This window comes from Lacerta agilis, chromosome 1 (assembly GCF_009819535.1).
Source record: "Lacerta agilis isolate rLacAgi1 chromosome 1, rLacAgi1.pri, whole genome shotgun sequence".
NCBI classification, from domain to species: Eukaryota; Metazoa; Chordata; class Lepidosauria; order Squamata; family Lacertidae; genus Lacerta; species Lacerta agilis.
The window spans coordinates 93,989,957-94,009,456 of record NC_046312.1 but is presented as its reverse complement, the minus strand read 5'-3'; the positions used below and the strand labels follow the sequence as shown (position 1 = coordinate 94,009,456).

The following is a 19,500-nucleotide window of genomic DNA, read 5'->3' as shown; positions in this document are numbered from 1 at the left end:
TATCCAAAACAAAAATGAATGACATTTCATACCAGATATTACACATCTGGGTATGAAGTTCACACACTCTATTCTCCCAGACTGAGAATAAAACTGGTGCAAGTTCAACCGAAAAGAGAGTACACAAAACAGCTTCAATGTTAACGTAAGCAGTATACAGTTTCATCTGGGCTTTACTAATACTGAATTGTGTCTGCATTAGGTGTGTCTGCACGCGCATCTAAACACATGCATGCATAAATGTGCACCCACTAAATATAAGACTAATTGTATAGCAATGGTTCTTAGAAAATAAATGTGCATTGACTAGACAAGCACTGCCGGCTACTGCAGAACAGATGTTACTTTAAAACCTGCCTTAACAAGTCCCGTTCCTTCAGCAGAAAATGTTTGTGGCTAGAGCTGGGTGCGCTGTCAGACGTGGAACAGAAAGACAAAGTGACGGCAGGAAACAATGAAAGCAAGATGCCTCTCAGCTGTCTTACTAAAGGGGTAAAGAATGTGTTGGCATGTCTGCAGACAAGGAAGCCCCAGCCCTTGCACTCCTGTTGGCCTCTCATCGCTAATCTTTCATGTCTGTGTCTTCATGACAGGTCACAACATACAGGAGCTACTGTATATAGCTCTGGGGAATGATTTTCTAAGTCAGCAATGTTTTTATAAAGAGAGTCTAGGCAACTGAACTGGAGACCTTTGAGTGAGGAATTTTGATGGCTTTCCCTCCCTCACATTAGCCATGTCAATGGATGGTGCTTATAGATGAAATTCCACCTAAATTTTATGTCTATGTTTTATTAGTTCTAAAATGGATAAGCTGAATTCATTGTCATCCCCTTCCTGAAGGTTTAATAGGATCTGTCTGTAATAGGGGATTTTTTTTTTTTTTTTTGCTTCAGATAACTCTCATGTTATTCTTAGGGTCCTTGTATACAGAGTGGAAATGTTCATATCTGTTTGATGATGGTAATGGTGAAGTGAAGCAAGGTGGTCAAGAATCCTTGTTCCTTTTAGTGATGGTTGAAGTGCTTAAACTCAAAACATCATTGACTCACCATTTGCCAATTACAAGTTCCATTTGTTAATACTGGGGCCTGGGGAGAATTTTGGGGGGGGGGGCAGGAGGTAGTTCTAAATTGACACATTTTTGTGTTTTTGTTTATCTGCCAGCAGATTCAGGAGCTTTGCTGGTGGCTGGATTTTGTAGTGCCTCATTGTTGGCTGGCCAGATGGGTGGCAGCTGCTACTTGAGAAGATGCACATGTTTACCACAGTGTGGCTCCTGAAATTTCCAGTCTGTGTCCAATCATAACCTGATACTTGAGAATAATAGTGATAGTTCCCAGTTGGTACAAGTCATGGAGTAGGTTTGATTAGAAGACTGAGATGGGGATGACTGTAAGTTGATGGGTACATTTATTCATTCAATAGGCAAGTTCTGTCACGCCTCCCAACTTGGAGTTTTGTTGTTGTTCCAACAGTTGGATATTCTTGATTTGGTTTTATAAAGGTCAATTTTTTGTGAAGCATGCCCTACCCTTGGAGTATCCTTCAGGAGACCACACAGGTGCAAAAGACACACATAAATGTGTATTATGTTTAGTTTACATTGTATGTAAAGGACTATTTTCAGGCGCAATGGAACATGTCTCAAAATATACTAGCATATTATGAGGCAGACACATTTGCATTGCCAACTAATTATTATTGAAATCTTCGTAGCACAGATTTTATAATAATTAGCTGACATTGCAAAAAGGTATTAGGAAGAAGGCAGCAAAGAGTCTTGTGGCATCTTAAAAACATATTTATTGTGACATAATATACCATAGGAAGGCATCAAAGAAAGCCATCCTCCTTCCCCTTCTATGGAATAGAGCAAACTATTCTGGTCTGCATTCTTCCTTGATCTGAGAGCAGAACATTCATTAATTTCCCCAAACTTGACCCATAAAGGTTGGGTCAGATGGCTGGGATCAAGAGAGCTTTCAGAAACACTGGTATAAAGTATCCTCTGTTGGTATCACACTATCTGAATGCCCTCATGAAAACAGGAGGAGGGGGGAAAACTCTGCTACATTTTTCCAGCACTTCACATAAATACTTCTCATGCCTTGTTAACACCTCCTGTCTCATTTGATCCATCACATACATGATTCACATGCAAGCACCATATGCTGCAGAGGTCATTTACTTACAACCATCACTTATATTCAGTGTATTTTGTTTGACCTGTATTCTTGTAAACAATGATTCAGTGATGGCATAGTTTCTACATGCCCTTGTTACATGCTGACTGCTCAGAACTTGACTATTTTAACTCCTTAGTCAGTCTCAATGAGAATCTGTCCTTCCTTCCTTATATGTAGCTACATTTTAGTCCAGTCATAACACCCTGGGTTTTTTTAGAGGGAGGAACTGTGGCTTCCCCTTTAAAGTTTTGCAGTCCACACCCATAATTTTGTCTTCAACCCTAGGCTCAGCAAAACAAAATAAAAAATTAAAAAATCCTTCCAGTAGCACCTTAGAGACCAACTAAGTTTGTTCTTGGTATGAGCTTTCGTGTGCATGCACACTTCTTCAGGCTCAGCACGTTGTGCAGTTGAACCTATCATGCTGCCATAAATCTGCCTCTGCAATCAGGCAGCCAGTGCAGAACTTTAGATTGATGTTATATAGTCTCACCCAAGTCTCACCCTTGTGGTTGTATCTTGCACCAGCTGCGATCTCTGAATTATCTTCAAAGGCAGCCCTGCACAAACCACATTACAATATATTAATGGTGATATTACTAGGGAATAGGTAACTGTGCCCCTGGCCTTAGCTGTAAATAGGTGCCAGTGTGGCCACTTGAGTCTCCAGGGGCAAAGTTGAATCAAGGAGGTATTCTCAGAGTGCACACTTGATATTTCAGGTGGATAGGTTATTGATTTGTTTTATGTTCTTGTTTTCATCATGTATTTGGTGTTTCGATATTGTATTCGTGGGTTGCTTGTGAACCACTCTGGGATCTGTCAAGGGTAGTGTACAAATTTAATAAATAAAATAAATAAAAATAATCCCATCCAGAATAGACTGCTTTCCTTGTTTCTCATAAAATCCAAGGAGCACCATTCCACAGCAACCCTGGTCTTGTCAGGAATGCAATCCTTGTTGTACAGTCAGCGATGCCTTGCTAGCCAAGTCCACCATTGACACTTTTGTAAAAATGTATTCAGCATGAATAAAGGCTGGAGAACTAAGCTGTAAAGTAGCTTTTTGACTTCATGCTGTATACACCTGTGTGCTTGAGAAAACCGATGTTAGAAAAGGACACCCAGCCAAAATTTGCAACAGTAGAATATGAAAACAATTGGCTTCAGAATATGATAAATCACTCTTAGTCACATCAGCAGAGATTTAATTTTAAATGTGCGCTGATGCTTAAGTAATTTTGAACAGTTAAGAAATCTATGCAAAATGCTTTGTTAAAGCAACTGCTATGGTTTTTTTTTTTTAAATAAATAAATAAATAAATTTCATATTACAATGTATTTGATTTTTAGAACTTTCTGTATGGTGCACGTAAACTTTAAAGGCATTTGCCAAGTTTTCACTGACTTAGTATTAGAATATGACGTTTGCTTTGGTTTCTAATAAATTTACCAACAGAACTGCAAAACTAAAATGTTGTTGGCATCTGTCTGTTTCAAGAGACAATGGAAGAGGAGGCATAATGAACAAGTTAAGTGACACTCTCTGTACTGGGTGGCTTTTCCTGGTGGATGCCACAAGCTGGGGCAGCCAGCATGGGAAGGGACGCTTGCATGGAAGGAGTTGCAGGGGAAAGCAGGAAGCCATGTAAATAATACACTGCATTCTATTCATGGAATGGCAGATCTGGATCCAACTCTGATTTAAGCATGCTTCACTGTTTGATATTTTTTATATGGCAGAAACAGTTCTAATTATACAATGACTACTGACATGGAACATAGTGTTATCCAAAGCAGAAGTCAAAATGAAAGCTCTGAGCCGCCACAGGCTAATTTGCAATGCAACTGATTATTAACATGGAATTTGGTCTTTTAAAAAAGGAAAGCACAGTAATTGCTTAAGTTGGTGGTGTCTTTCAATTGAGGTATCTGCTGAGATGTTACTGGGGAATTCCTGAAATTGCTGGGAAAATAAAAGGCATCCACTGTACATGAAATATGATAGTGGTTCTCTTGTAACATATATCTTCACGTTGAAAAGAGATGTGGCATTGATGCATTATTCATGACACTTCCACCTTGCACTTTTCAATTATGAGGAGAAATGGCTGAACAAAGACCTGTCATTACACAATACACAATTCCACAGTCACATGCCTTCTCAATCAATAATAAAGCCTGCCAAACAACCCATGTGTGGAGAAAGATATTTTCCTCAAAGGGGTGCATCTCTTGTATTTGGGTGAGTACAAAAAACATCAGATAAGTTCTGATGACACATACTGTTGCATTATACACTTTGCATATTATTAAAACCTTTTTTGAGAAAAGATACACAGCAATATAAGCATTGTGTGTAATGAAAAGCAGCATTGATTACTAGCTCCTTTTGATTGCATTTAATATTGTAATCATGATTTATTTTCTTTAGAAGTTTACTTTAACTGTTACTGGGGGGGGGAAAGAGTTATGTTGTTGTGTTTCTTTTACTATATAATCAATTGATTCATGGCTTGTAAAATGTTGGCTTTCATGAAAAAAGCAGTACTTGCACAGAACATTTCAAACATAAAAACATGAGACAAAGGAAAAGAGATTTCATGTAAACATTGTCGAATATGCTACTTTAAAAAATGAATGTGTACAATTTAATGTACTCTTCCATGCTGAGTATAAGTAGATAGCTGCCCAGAGTGGCGGGGGCAAACCAGTCAGATGGGCAGGATACAAATAATAAAATTATTATTATTACTCGCACAACCACGAACCTCCTTTAACAAGTTTATAAATTCATTTTACCAATTTAAAAGCAGTAAGAATATATATAATGATATAGCACAGTGAGTAAGTACTGTATATTCTAGCGTATAAGACTACTTTTTAATCCAGGAAAATCTTCTCAAAAGTCAGGGGTCGTCTTATACGCTGGGTGGAGAATCTGCGGTTGAGTATAACTCAAACTCTATATTTTAACTGGAAAAGTTGGGGGGGGGGGTGTCTTATATGCCCAGTCGCCTTATACGCCGGAAAATACGGTACATTGTAGTGATTAACTTCTGGTTGCCTTTTTTGCTTGTTTACATTGGGTGAGATCCAGACTTTGCCTTTTATAGATAGAAAGGCTGTTTCCAGATCAGTGTGGTGGGTGGCACTGGGTTCCTCATTTCCCTTTGCTGTCAGCGGCAAAGTCTGGATCCAGCCCATTTATCTAAAAAGTGGCACGAAGTGTTTCAGATTGGTAGAAGATGACAAGATGTGGACACTCCCAAACTCTTACAAATCTAGTATTCCCTTTGCAACAGCTATTGAACATTTACATGAATTAAATGAATATGCTTTTCATGGCCATATTATTTGTGACTCGGGATATCCATGGTGGGATCTCCATTTTCCCATGCCATTTCCTCAAAGCTGCTATGAACACTACCTGAAGTGATTTTATCTATATGCTACTGTTGTTTTAAACTCTCTTTCTCTGTCTCTCTCTGTGCGCATTGTTTTTATTATATTGTAAATTGCTTTTAGATGCCTTATGGGAAATGAACTAATTAATTAATAGCGACAACAACAACACTGCAAGAGAAAATTCACATCTGACGAACTACAGTTTTTATATGATTGAAACCTGCATCAGTTAACACAAATTAATTTGCTGAACAATTTCTTTTATCACAGGAATACACGGACTCAAATAGATACATTGACCATTTGCTGACTCAGCTGGAAGAGCAGCGCTGGAATGTGTGGAGGTAATCATCATTTGTAGATATCAATGATATATGTGTGAGCCAATTCATATTTACTCAGAAGAAGTACTGTGGAGTAGAGGGAGAAATCTGTCAGTTTCAGTTGTTCACATTAATTTTGGTTCTACCCATTTCCACGTACATTTGCAATCAAAGCAGAAAGTCCATATGACAATTTGTGTGCATTTTTCATTAGCATTTCTTTTAATATTTCATTTCTGTATGCAGTTTTGGCTGGTATATACTTTTTTCCAATTTCCCCATAAAAGAATGAATTTTGTGCATTGTTTACACTAATATACACATTTTTGCATGCACTTTTTGGTAATGTATGTATTTTTGTGTGCATTCTTTGGTTGGAGAACTGCAATGCAAAATTTGGAGAAGGGCAGGATTTTCTTTCACATATTGTTTTGGAAAGTACACTTTAAAATATGAACCAAATCAATTTCTCCCCCATCTGTGTTGTGAAGTCAATCTCAAACGTAACAGCCAAGTATTGGAATCATACCTCAGCACATCTGCTGAAAAATATCAAATCTTTATTCATAAGTACTTATCCTTATCTGATATTTAATGTTGGATGATATACTGTAATACTGTGTCAGATTGACTGACAGCATGATGAGCTTGTTTTCTTGATCCATCTGGATATGGTTGTTATTTTTAATTGCACTGCCTTTTTCTACGATACCAATTGCATAGCTCACTTTGCTCAAACGGATGCTTAGCTTCCAACATGTTATCAGTTGGAATAATTGGCTACATTTTCACACACTTGCTTGGATACTGTATGCACTTACCTAGGAGTAAACCCTAGGGCTTTCTTCTTAGAATCATAGAACTGTAGAGTTGGAAGGGACTCCGAGGGTCATCTAGTCCAACCCCCTGTAATGTAGGAATCCTGCCCACAGCCATCCCTGGGTGGGCTTGACCCACTAGCCTTCTGGTTAACAGCTAAATACATTGACCCACTGTGCTACCTGAGGGTAAGTAGACTTTAAAGGCAAAGACTTGGTATCAAAAGTAGCTCAAAGTCTCTTGTTCTAATAGCACAATGATGTACTCTTGTGCAGTGGAATGCTCCCACCTCTCCCACCCCTGCATCCCCTAGATTCCTCCCAGCCTTCTGAAGGAAGGTGCAGGCTACATGCGGGGTGGGGGGAGTTATGTTTTGCAAGTGATAATCTGTGCAGTAATGGAACAAGAGCATTGTGCCATCCATTATGTTAAAGAATGTAAATGTAGACATTGAACCAAAAAAAACCAAGGCAATCTTATGATCAAAAATCTAATTGAGTACAATAGGAATTACTCCTAAGAAACTAAGAACAGGACTGCAGCCTCAACAATGTAATCCAATACCTTATCTACTCAGAAGTAGAGGCTGATAAAGAAGCTTAGAATTTTCACTATACTTTTCATATTATTTGCTATTCCAATGCATTTAGTTTAGACTTTTAATGGTATAATAAAATAAATAAAATGCATCTAAATTAAAGCTATGACCCATAGGTAAGCAACTCTGACAAGAACAACTCTAATGCTTGTTGGAAACTGTCCTTATGATTATGAGTCAGTGGAGGAGCTTGTAGAAAGCTGGTCTGGGGCTGTTAGTAACAGAATGTGACTGGCAGGCAGGAACTGTATATCCACTCAAAGGCTAAGAACTAGAATTAGGAGATGAGAGTGGTAATGGATAGGCCCTTCAGAACCCTGGACAGGTCCCAGAGAGTTTACTTGTTGTGTTGAGTAGTTGATGTTCACTGAGCCCTTATAGACTCTCTAGGCCTGATTATCCCTCCTAGGCTCCACTCCCCTTGCAGGAAAACAGATAGCCTTCAATGAGCAGCCTTCTCACCTTCAACCTCTCCATTTTTTCATCAGGTTTATTACTTGAAGTCAAGAGCAGGCCTGGTGAAGTGAGAGGCTCTTGAAGAGGCTGATCCTTAGAGTAGAGTCTAGCTCAAGGGCTATGGTCATTGCGGGGTTTGGCTGCTGGATTTGGGTCCAATATCAAGTACCTGATCCAGCATGTCTGTGGTCTACTGCAGGGCCCTCCAGATGTTGCTGGATTCCCAAACCCCCTATCCTCTCTGACCATTAACCATGCTGACTGGGGATGATGTGAGTCCAGAAATGTCTGGAGGGCCACACATTCTCTACCCTATTCTAGTGGCTCTTCTAAATCAGAATCCACTAGCTGCAGTCATCTCAGATACCATAATTAAAACGGAAATATTTCAAGAGAAATTGTGTGAATGAATTAAGATAATAAAAGCATTTTGTCTGATTAACAAGTTACAATAAATGGAAAAGTTAATGGATGTGTATGGAAGATAAAAATAGTTGTAGGCAGATAAACTTTACTAACTTGGGCAGAACACAATACTTTTCAGTGTCAAATCAGTGCTTCCCTGTCTGTAAATCTCCCTGTCAGAAATACTGAATGAAAATAAAGTGCTGGCTTTGAATGTAATTTGTATTATTAATAGTTTGGGCATTTGTTTCTTTTATTTCAACAATTTATATATGCTGCTTAACACTGCAGTCTCCAAGTGGTGATGTACAGAAACATACAGAATCAAGGTGAGAGGGAATCACAACAAAGCAAATGTTTTGTATGTATTGGGATCAAGACTGTACATTGCATTCATAATGTGAACAAAGCAAGGGCGTTTCCCTCCAAATATTTCAGCTTATTGATTCCCATCTCTTAAACATTTCCAATTTCACTGTTTCAGTCATCACCCAATTCCTTCCATTCTGAATGATAAAGGGTGGAATCCAACATCATGCTTATATGATTGTTCCATTAGTGCAAGCATTTCTGCTTGCTAGGCCAAATACTCTCCTCTCTCCTCCCTCTGCATGCAATTCTGGGGTTCTCCTGACCCTCCAAAGTGGATTTGGAGGAGGCCCAGGGGTGGGGTGAATAAGTGCACTGGGTTAGTTTAATCTGGCCCATTGTGTCCACATAATTTTTCTTGCTGCTAATATTTAAGCCAATACATTTAATCCTGACTCACATTATACATTTTTAGCCATTTCAACCAAACATGCAAGCAAAGCATCGTGACTATTATCTTATTTTACAAGTCACTTCGGCTTTATTAGAAGGTCTTTTGTTTTGTTTTTTAAAGAGAGAGGTCTCTGATATGTGGAAGACCATGGGAATAGCTGATGCTATCCAAGGGCAACAGTAGATTGTCTATAGTCAGACAGATGCCCTAATAAATCAGTGTGGACCACTTCTCAGACTTCATTATACCCTTGATTTGTGGCTGCCACAATTTTAACGTATTGGGTCATTGGGTATTGAACCTGACATTGAATGATAAGCCCCCAGTTTACTCTGGGCTAGCTAATAAAACAGACAGACACAAATTCTGAACATTTAGCTCCTTCAGCATTACTCACAGCCTGGGCTGATTTATGGCAACCAGGCCGAGACAGAGGAGACTAAAAGCGATGTCATGGTGCTCATGCAGAATGTCTATGTTACCACATGTAGAACAGTATGCTAGAAGAGGCTTAATTGGATGTGGGAGAATAAATTTCTTTTCATTTTACAGAGGTTGATAGATTTTGTTTTCTTCATGTGGCATAGCCATCTGTTCTGAAACATGAAAATTTATTGCTACAATCTCGCTCCCTTGAGGACCGGTTATGGTTAGCTCATGTTTCATAACATTTTTCAAAAAAAGAGAAGAAGAAAAAGATCAAGAACCTGCACTCCAGACTAGTTTTTCCATCAGATTTTGTAAAAGCATAGTAAAGAGTCCTCTCAGCAATCTGTACAAATCCAACTGGCTTCAGCTCCCTCCATATTTCCTTCTATGCTTTTTCAGTTGGTTATTGTGGAAGGTATGAGGATAGGAATAAAATAGGAAGATAAAGCCAGAGGTCTGGATCATTTTAAGACAAGGCTATTTCTTTTCTTTTATTTATTATTGTTGTTGTTACTGTTAGTGATACATCATGCTTTGAATATGCTGATGCTCTATTTGCGGACTTGGAAAACATTTTCATTTGAAAAGGAGCTCCCATTCATTCCTAATTTAACTTCATAATATGTAATTCATAAACAGGCATAAATGCCAACTGCTAGGGGCTGTGGGGGGCTTCAGCCCCCACAATAAAATATTTGAGGGGGCCAGGCTCCCCCCCCCCAGTTGATGGCCATTCCCATTCAAATGGTGTTTGTGCGCTGAGTCATGAGATCAATTATGTTGGGCGGGACTTACCTGGGCCCCCATAATATTTCATTCAAGTTGGCACCCCTGTAAACAGGCACGAGCCATCTTTGTTTAATGATATTGAGTTTATAAAATATTATTTGAGCTTTGTGCCTATTCACATTCTTTTGATGCCACTTGCATACTATAGCAGGACTAGTTCTATAGATAGAAATGTTTTAGAATTGTTCACAAATGCATTTCCCTGCTACACCTGTGTCCTGTCTCTGAAGTATGAGAATAACAAGTGCTTAGAAGTTGAAGTGACTGTTCCTCAACCCCAATCCCCATTTTCTAGGACAGAAAGATTTGAGGTGAGCTTTAGCAGTGTTAAGATTTCTAACAGTTCAGTTTTATAAATACAATATAGCATGATCAATCTAGTCCTTTATACAAACCAGGATTCCTGAAGGCTCTGAATGCTGTCTAGAGAGCAGTGGGGAAAAGTCGGGAGTACTTTAGCTGGATAGTCCTATAGATATGGATACCACATAACTGTCCACCTTTGCCAACTTAAACCTTGAGCTCTTCTTATTTGTGAGGTTGAATGAATGCAGGATACAATGCAGGACACAATAAACTCCAGATCAGCTTCCTGCATTGGGTCCTGAAGGTAGTATTGCCCCCATTTTTCTTCCTATCTGCTATGTAAACTGTGGTTTTAGATCTCCATTAGCACATTCAAATCTTGAAAATGTTCCATGCAAGGCCTTATTCTCAGAAAACATCACATGAGATGGTAACCCTGAGTCTGGCCTGGATCACTTCAAACTGAAGATTCAGTCTTCCCTCTCTAGAAAAAAATGTTCCCTAGAAAACTAGGCATAAAGGCTAAGGGTTCCAGTATAGTAGTTTCCCTGACATGCAGTTTCCTAGGATTTTTTTGTTCAGAGCAGCATTCTGAAGTGATACAATCCAGACATAAGTTTACCAACTCAACTGCTGTTTTTTTTAAAAACAGAAATAGGCTGCACAAATATTATCTGAGTCCTATTTAAATATATGGTAACACTCAAGTTGGTTTTAATGGATCTAAGTAACATTACAAAAGGATAAAGGGGGCACAGGAGGCTCTGTGGTCTAAACCATTGAGCCTCTTGGGCTTGCCGATTGGAAGGTTGGCGGTTCAAATCCACGTGACAGTGATGAGCTCCCGTTGCTCTGTCCCAGCTTATGCCAACCTAGCAGTTGTAAAGCACACCAGTGCTATTAAATAGGTACTGCTGCAGCGGGAAGGTAAATGGTGTTTCCATGTGCTCTGGCACTCGTCAAGGTGTCCTGTTGTGCCAGAAGCGGTTTAGTCATGCTGGCCACATGACCCAGAAAGCTGTGTGTGGACAAACGCCTGCTCCCTCGGCCTGTAGTGAGATGAGTGCCACACCCCATAGTCGCCTTTGACAGGACTTAACCTGACAGGACCTTACACTGTTTATATTTTAAAATAATTACATAAAGATAAACCTGATTTCATGCAATTAAGGAAGAAATGGGTAGAAAATATTTTCAATTTTGCTCAAGGATTCATCCATCTATCTAATTTAGGCTGTCTTCTCTTACTATCCCGAGTTTCATGGGAGGGCCTTTTGACATAATGCAGGATTAAAATTTATTTCATGTTTATTTCATGTTTAGTGGGAACTTCAGGTGAATGCCAGTGGGTAGCTTATTATTATTTTGTATCTGCTTTAATTAGAAGCTTGTGATACTCTTTTCAAGCATAAAACCAATTCCTGTAATGTGTCTGATACTACTTCTAATTTAACCCACTGTTCTGTAACTGATTTTAATTTTTCATTGGCTTCATTTATCCAAATAACTTAAGGGGAACCTCTAGGAAGAGACTGGGATCATTCTGGTTGTTCAAGAACAAAAAAAAATGTTTATTTAGGAAACAGTAAGGGAACTGATAGGTGCCTCTCAGTTGCTGGTAGGTGCCTTAATCTATATCTAGAGGAGCAGATTAGGAAGTAAGGAGCAGAGTCCTGTGGGTCAGGCACTAATAAAGACTAATCTGTGCACAAATAAAAAAGGATTAGTGATGGGAAACTCAAAAATGAACAAGGGATCACAGAACCTGAAAGATGAAGTGTCTTATGAAAGCCAAATGCATGACCAGCAATAAGCCCAGAGCAGCAGCTGAGGCTAAAATATTTGTTTTACATTTCCTACCTATCTACAGTGTTGTCTGAGAGCATAGTTTGTGAGATACAGTTGTTGAACTTAGAACTTTGTAGCCCTGGTACACCTGGTAGCCCTGCACCAGCACTTGACAGATAAATAAGAAGGATACTTACATGAGAGAAGGCTTAGCGACAGATAGTGGGCACTGTAAACATGTTATAGTGAATCTGCATTATTTCGGTGTAGATTCCAGAAGCACTTATTGTAGACCAATACCAGGAAGTTTTAGACTATTAAATACATCACAAAATTTTGAGTATGTAGGATAGCAGCCAAGGGAATGCTTAAAATAGGTAATAACTTAAGTTAGGCATTTACAAAGCATGTGTTTAATAGAATGGGGTTTCTACAATAAAATGAGATATATTTGTATATCTGTTGAAAGTATTAGCAGGTCTCTATCCTCTGGAGTTTAATGTTTGCAAGCTAAGGATTGGCAAGTATTAAAGAGGTTGCTTTGTCCTGTAATCATAAACTTCCACTGGGAAAACTTAATTGGTCACGAGCAAAATTACATTGTAGGACTTCTTCATGGAAAAAAGATATTAAGAATAAACAATTGTGATTAGCTGTAAATTGCTTACCTAGAGAAGGATTTCATGGGACTACAAACAAATGGAGAAACCTACTTACTCCTTGCCATTACTGCTACATATCCTTAGGGGGTGGGGAGAAGATTGCTATTTCAAATTTAACTGTAAGTGCAAACTCTACACAGATTTCTAGCAACTTACTTATTCTCTTGTGTCCAACTCTCTCAAGAATATAATTAAATAGAGCAATGGACAAGCAGACATAGGGTGAATACAGATTATCATTTACCATGTGGTAAGGCACTACCATGTGCATATAACTACTCGCTAAGCCACTCATTTATAATGTTGTGCTTGGTGGTGAGACCTTATTGTCTATTGTTTCTCTGGATTTCTCATTTAGTTGTGGTTGTGTAATTAGTTTCATGGCTTTGTTGAGAAATGTGGATGACTGACTTATTACTGCATGAACTACAGGTTTAGTTACCACCTGGTAAAATTGTGATCTGTACTTACAGTGTTCTTAGAATTGTTAAAAATCATATTCTGCAAGATCTCTGAACCTCAGCTACCCTATAAAACCACAATCACCCTACACATGTCATCAAGTCCCACAGATGGGATGGATCTTTTTGACCACCATTAGTCCAGAAGACAACACCTATAATGTCCATACTCTCCAACCTCAGGAAGAATAGTCCCCAGGGGAGTTTTGACTGCGTTTAGCAGTATGTTTCCAGCAATGGGAGCATACAGCTGCAATGTCGTAGCTGCATCCAATGCAAAAATTACTGTTTGTCACACCGATGAATCTGATGAGTACTCAGACTGCTCATACATTCTCTAATAGTGGCTTAGGGACTCTTTTTTTAAAAAATGCTGAATGAAAAAGCACATTCAATTTTTTCCCCATGTGATTTGCTCTTGTTAGAGCTACATGTATTTTTTCCATACTTTAAAAATATTTTCATTTATTCTAATCAGATGTAATGCACAACAACAACAACAACAACAACAACAACAACAACAACAACAACGGGTGGAGGGTGGCGCTGTGGGTTAAACCACACAGCCTAGGGCCTGCTGATCAGAAGGTTGGCAGTTCGAATCCCTGCGATGGGGTGAGCTCCTGTTGCTCGGTCCCTGCTCCTGCCCACCTAGCAGTTCGAAAGCACGTCAAAAAGTGCAAGTAGATAAATAGGTACTGCTCCGGTGGGAATGTAAATGGCGTTTCCGTGCGCTGCTCTGGTTCGCCAGAAGCGGTTTTGTCATGCTGGCCACATGACCCAGAAGCTGTACACCAGCTCCCTTGGCCAGTAACGCGAGATGAGCACCGCAACCCCAGTCAGACATGACTGGACCTAATGGTCAGGGGTCCCTTTACCTAACAACTAATATATGCCCCTTACCTGGGAATATGCTCCCATGAACTTACTTCAGAATAAGCATGCACAGGATTGCACTCATAATTGCTGGTTAACACAGGCTAGGGGCAAATGATAGTGAGGGATTTGTAGGCTGAATTAGATGCAATTGTTTGGATGTTTTACTTTATTTTATTTGGTGCAGGGAGTGTGCATATATGGTACATATTGGGGCTCTTGCAAGGGCAAATGATTAAATCACTCCCTTCACTGACATTGGATCTGGTACCTATTTGGACTGGACTCTCCCAGCTGCAATCTACTTTAAAATAAACATTTACTTGCACAAATAATGTCACATCTGTTTTGGCCCTGATGGTTGTGCCCAGCTGGTATTGCCTCTCCACTCCCTCCCAAATAAATTTCATACTCCCAGAGTTTCCACATCACATGTAAGCTTAATATGGCTTCTTAAATATTTTTATTTACTGATATGTTGTCTGGGAAATGGTTGTATTGGATAAGGGCATCAGGCAGCAAGGGCAAATTTCAAACAAATGAAAAGTTACCCTATCTTGCATACGAATCCATTCCTGATGTGCAATGTAACCTGATGGATGTTTACTTAGCCATAAGTACTACTGATTTCAATGGGTTCTTTGTGTTCCCAAGTAAGCATGCATAGGACTGTAGCATTATTTTTTTGTGTCATATTGGTGACTGATTGAAGGGAAAACTGTGAACTTAAAAGTTATCATGGCCTTTAGCAGGCACATTTTACTCCACAGTTTTTCCTCTTAATGCTACTTACGGAAGTCTTACCAGAGCAATAAATGCGAATTTAAAGCTGAAATGGTTAACACTGGCTATTTTTTAAGCCATTCTGTCTATTTGCTTACTATATTATCAGATTGTATGAACATATATTCCATTTTAAAGCATAGCTTTATAAGATGATTCTGAAAAGGAGCATATAACTGAACTATTTATATAAATTTTAGTTCCCTCAACCTGCACATTGTACTAAGTGATATAAAAATGAGAAAATCTATTGACCAAATTTACAGCAAGCTTACAGTAATAACAAAGCAAGAAAGCAAACAAACAAAAAGCAGAAATGTAAGCAGATGTATTTCTTGGAACTTTTTCTTTTAATTAGAGGCTTTGAGCAAAATATATTCTTTAGACTTATGTCATAAATAAATATAATGTATTCTGCTAAGCTGAAAGGCACAAGCTCCAGCAGGGAAAAGGGCAGATAACCTCATAGACATATGGATGTTTGTTCAAATACATGCACAGACCAAAGGAAAGTACGTGGAACAATTAAATATGCAGTCCTGGGAAGTTTTCCTTTTGTTTGTTTGTTTTCAAGGCTTTCTTTCTTAAGAATGAACTCTTATTTATTCAGATGTGCTTACAACTTTCAAAGGTTTAAAGGGCTAGAAAAATGTTGGGATTTGATTTTACCTGATCCCATCTGTGTAAGGCAGATGGTTATTGTCTGGCTCTCTTGAACTGTAGTCCATAGTTCAGTTGAAGGGCAGTGGGCACAGCATGCATAGACAACTGTATCACCGCATGAGTTAAGCACCGGTCCACTCAAAGGAATGGTGGCTTTGGGGTGGGGGAGGATATTGGATTACATGCAAATCTAAAATAAAAAATAAAAAATTATCCAGCTTAGAGATTCATTACTGAATGAGATCATTGAGATCAAAGTATCAAACAAAAATGCAAATATATTTATCTGTTGTAATACAAGCTGTCTCTGTGAAGCCCTGGAAACATTTCCTGTCCTTACATTTAAAAAGAAAGGGATTAAGTGCTTTCAAATGTATTAAATGTTCAGCATTGAAAATCCCACAGAAATACATATCTGTATATTTTTTCTCATATATTATGATTGTGCCACACTATTGAAGATATTACTAATTAAAAGAGTGTATTGAAACTGCTGTTGAAGCAAATGTCCAACTCCTAAGACTTGCTGATCCAGCAAAGCCATTTTATTTATTTTTTTACTGGAGGCTTATAAGTTGTTATAAGGTGCAACATCAAAATCGCTGCTGGTCTGTAATTTTGCAGTCACATTATGCTAACAGCCAGATACCACATCAGTGGAAATACTTAAGGTTAGGAATAATTTTATGTGCATTGGTTATATACATATGAAAGTCAAAGAGAACATATCATGGTGTTCCGTTGCGCCAGAAGCGGTTTAGTCATGCCGGCCACATGACCCGGAAAGCTGTCTGTGGACAAACACCAGCTCCCTTGGCCAGTATAGTGAGATGAGCCCCACAACCCCATAGTCGCCTTTGACTAGACATAACCGTCCAGGGGTCCTTTACCTTTACCTTTATTTTATGACCCTAGCACCACATCCAATTGTGATGAGTGACTATGATGGTGGTCTACCAAGTGACTTCTGCTGATAATAATATTCTTCATGCTTTTTTTCCATATAGTGGGCCAGCATGTTGAAAGGAGCCTTGGGGCTGCACATTTAGCATGCCCCCTCCAAATCACACTGCTCTTCTTGCCCCCACCAGTGCATTTAACACGTTGAGAACAATGTTTACAGCAATGAGCCTTTCCTGGGTGTGGAGAATCCCTGCTTCAAACTTTATTTGTTTGTTTGCTTGACTTATTAATTGCTCCATGGAGAGGTTTCTAGGTAACATACAATGAAACAAAATTAAAACATCTAAATGTGATAAAATGTTAACTACTAGTAAATAAAAACAAGCCAAAGTACAACAAAACTTCATGGTATCAGATTAAGTAGTATCAGATTAAGAACCCCACCCAGTTGCACACAAAGACAAATCATTAGAATTGAGCAAGAACTAAAAAAAATAACATTAAAATGTTAAAAAGTAATTAAAGGGCTTGGGAGAAGGGGAAGGTCTTTGTCTGATGTGGGAAGGATATAAATGTATGCAGCAGGACAGCCTCCCAAGGGATAGCATCCTACAGAAACTATAGTTGGGAGGGAAATAGCAGAGGTGATGAAGATGAGTGATGATTTAAGGAGCTTCTTGGCTATCAGCAGCTGGTGGTATTCCATCAAAAGAGTGTTCAAAGGTGTAGACTAGACTGTCAAAAGTTAGCTGTCACATGCTCAACCTGCACTTCAAAGCTCACTTCAGGTCAAGTCTAGAAAGCCACTTCCACCTTAGGAAGAGGTGTGTTGCGGGCTTTCCAGGCCTCTCCACGTGCACAGGGGGTGGGAGTCCAGCTCTGCGTGATTGGGGGATTTCCCAGCTGCGTCACTCCCCCAGTCAGCCAATTGGGTGTGTCTGGGGGGGGGGTGTCTTGCCCCATAAAGGCAGGGTGCAGCCGGGGGATCTTCCTCTTTCCACTTCCAGCTGCTCCGGTCCCCCCCCCCCCATCAACAGTGTGTTTTAAAGGCAGTGAAAATAGTCACTGTTGACTTAAGTGGAGAACATTTTTGTTTAGAAGATTGCAATTGCAAAAATCCATGCATTATATTAAAAGATTGCAGGCCATTCTTTGGATAAAGATTTTTGCCTGAACTTGAATTTGCACTAACACTTGGGACTCCATACATGGTTAAATACACTGTGATACAGATATGTCAGTTGTAATATGGAAACTTCAGAAGCAACTTTTACTTAAGAATACCCCCCTTTCCCAAATTAAGTTCAGAAAGAGAGCAAAAATGAGAGTGATGTTCCATAATGTTTTATTGGGACTGTTTTTGTTTCATGACAAAATAAAATAAAAAATTCCTGCCAGTAGCACCTTAGAGACCAACTAAGTTTGTTCTTGGTATGAGCTTTCGTGTGCATGCACACTTCTTCAGATACCAAAGAGTTTCATGACTCTTTGATAATTACAACTAGCTATTTATACTGTAATGTTATATATGTTTGTGTTCTAGCTCTTAGAACTAGTAAAAATGGTTAGGTGGATTATTTTCAAGAGTAAATGATACAATATTGTGGCTTTCTTATCAGCTAGTTCATTTTGCTAAATGCACATTCTAAGCAGGACTCTCTAGCAGTCAATGTTGGTTCTCCACCCCAACTTAAATCTCAGCGATGCTCAGTGTTCAGTCTGAAAAAGCTGTTTTTTTGAGCAGAGATTTCAGAGACATTCCCCAGGTGGATATCAGTGGGGGTTTTTTTAAATCAACAGAATACATATGAAATCACTGCTTGGCTTTGTTTCTAGCTGACGGAACAATTCTGTATGCATTTACTTACATTTAAATGGAATCTGATTCCAAGTAAATGTGTTTAGGAATGCAGTGTGTGTCTATCTTTGCTCAGTTCTAAAAATCCCAAAGTGTTCTTTGGCTGGAGAAAGGGACATTCCTTCTCCAATATTTGGCACTGAAGAAGAAAATCATCTGTGACACATGTGTGGAATCCTCTTGCCACTGTAGGACAGCTTTCTCATCTCACTTTTTTAGGTCCCAGTGCATTGGGCAACAAAACTTTGCACAGTGCTATACTGGTTTTTCAGAAATAAATAAAACGAAACTTTATGCAGGGGCTTCCTTTGTTCTTTTCTCTAAATAAAAATTGGGATGGTTGGGGAAAGGTTAGTGAAATCTGACAGGAGTGAAGAAGAGGGTTAAGGGGGTAAGGATACAAGGAATAGGTGGGGCTGAGTAATTTTGTTGTTTTTAAAAAACGAATGAAACTTACACTAACAAGATTGCTTTTTCCACATGTGTACACATGTATACAATCCAACCATCCAAATACACAAGTATTACATAAGACTATGGAAATATTTACTGCATAAGGTAAGTACTATAAATATCAATTAGACTACATGCTCTTTTATGGGTTATATAGCCCCTCTCTCCATATGTGTGTGTTCTGCCCTTGTGTACAAAAGAACACTGAAGATTTAAGATGAGTTTCTAGAAATCTATTAGTTATGGTTGAAATCTCATGTGATGAAGCCCTGTTTTATGAGAGACTTTCTACATGTGATGTCTTAGAGGTGTTGAACTTAGGTTCCCTTCCACTAGAACTAAACTTATCTCTGCCCTACCCTAGTTTTTAACAGGTCAGGATTTGACTCTCATGAACTACTGCAGTACAGACAACACTTTGGACTCTGAATTTGTCCACCTATTGGGAGAGCTCAGTGGACCATTCTCTATTTTTACAAGCATTTTTCTTCCACAGAAGCAATGTCTAAGAATTTGTGGTTCATATTATGATTGACCTTAGATTAAAGAGCAAGCTGCTAGCAAGAGT

The 19,500-nt window shown here is 38.9% G+C and overlaps 1 protein-coding gene across 1 annotated transcript in view; it reads left to right on the top strand.

Annotated features, from left to right (window-relative positions):
- Positions 1-19,500, top strand: part of NCKAP5 (NCK associated protein 5) — a 546,232-nt gene that overhangs the window by 168,106 nt on the left and 358,626 nt on the right. Inside the window, exon 3 of the mRNA XM_033163803.1 lies at positions 5,868-5,941. Within this exon, the coding sequence (XP_033019694.1) occupies positions 5,868-5,941 (74 nt within the window). The remainder of the gene's footprint in view (positions 1-5,867; positions 5,942-19,500) is intronic.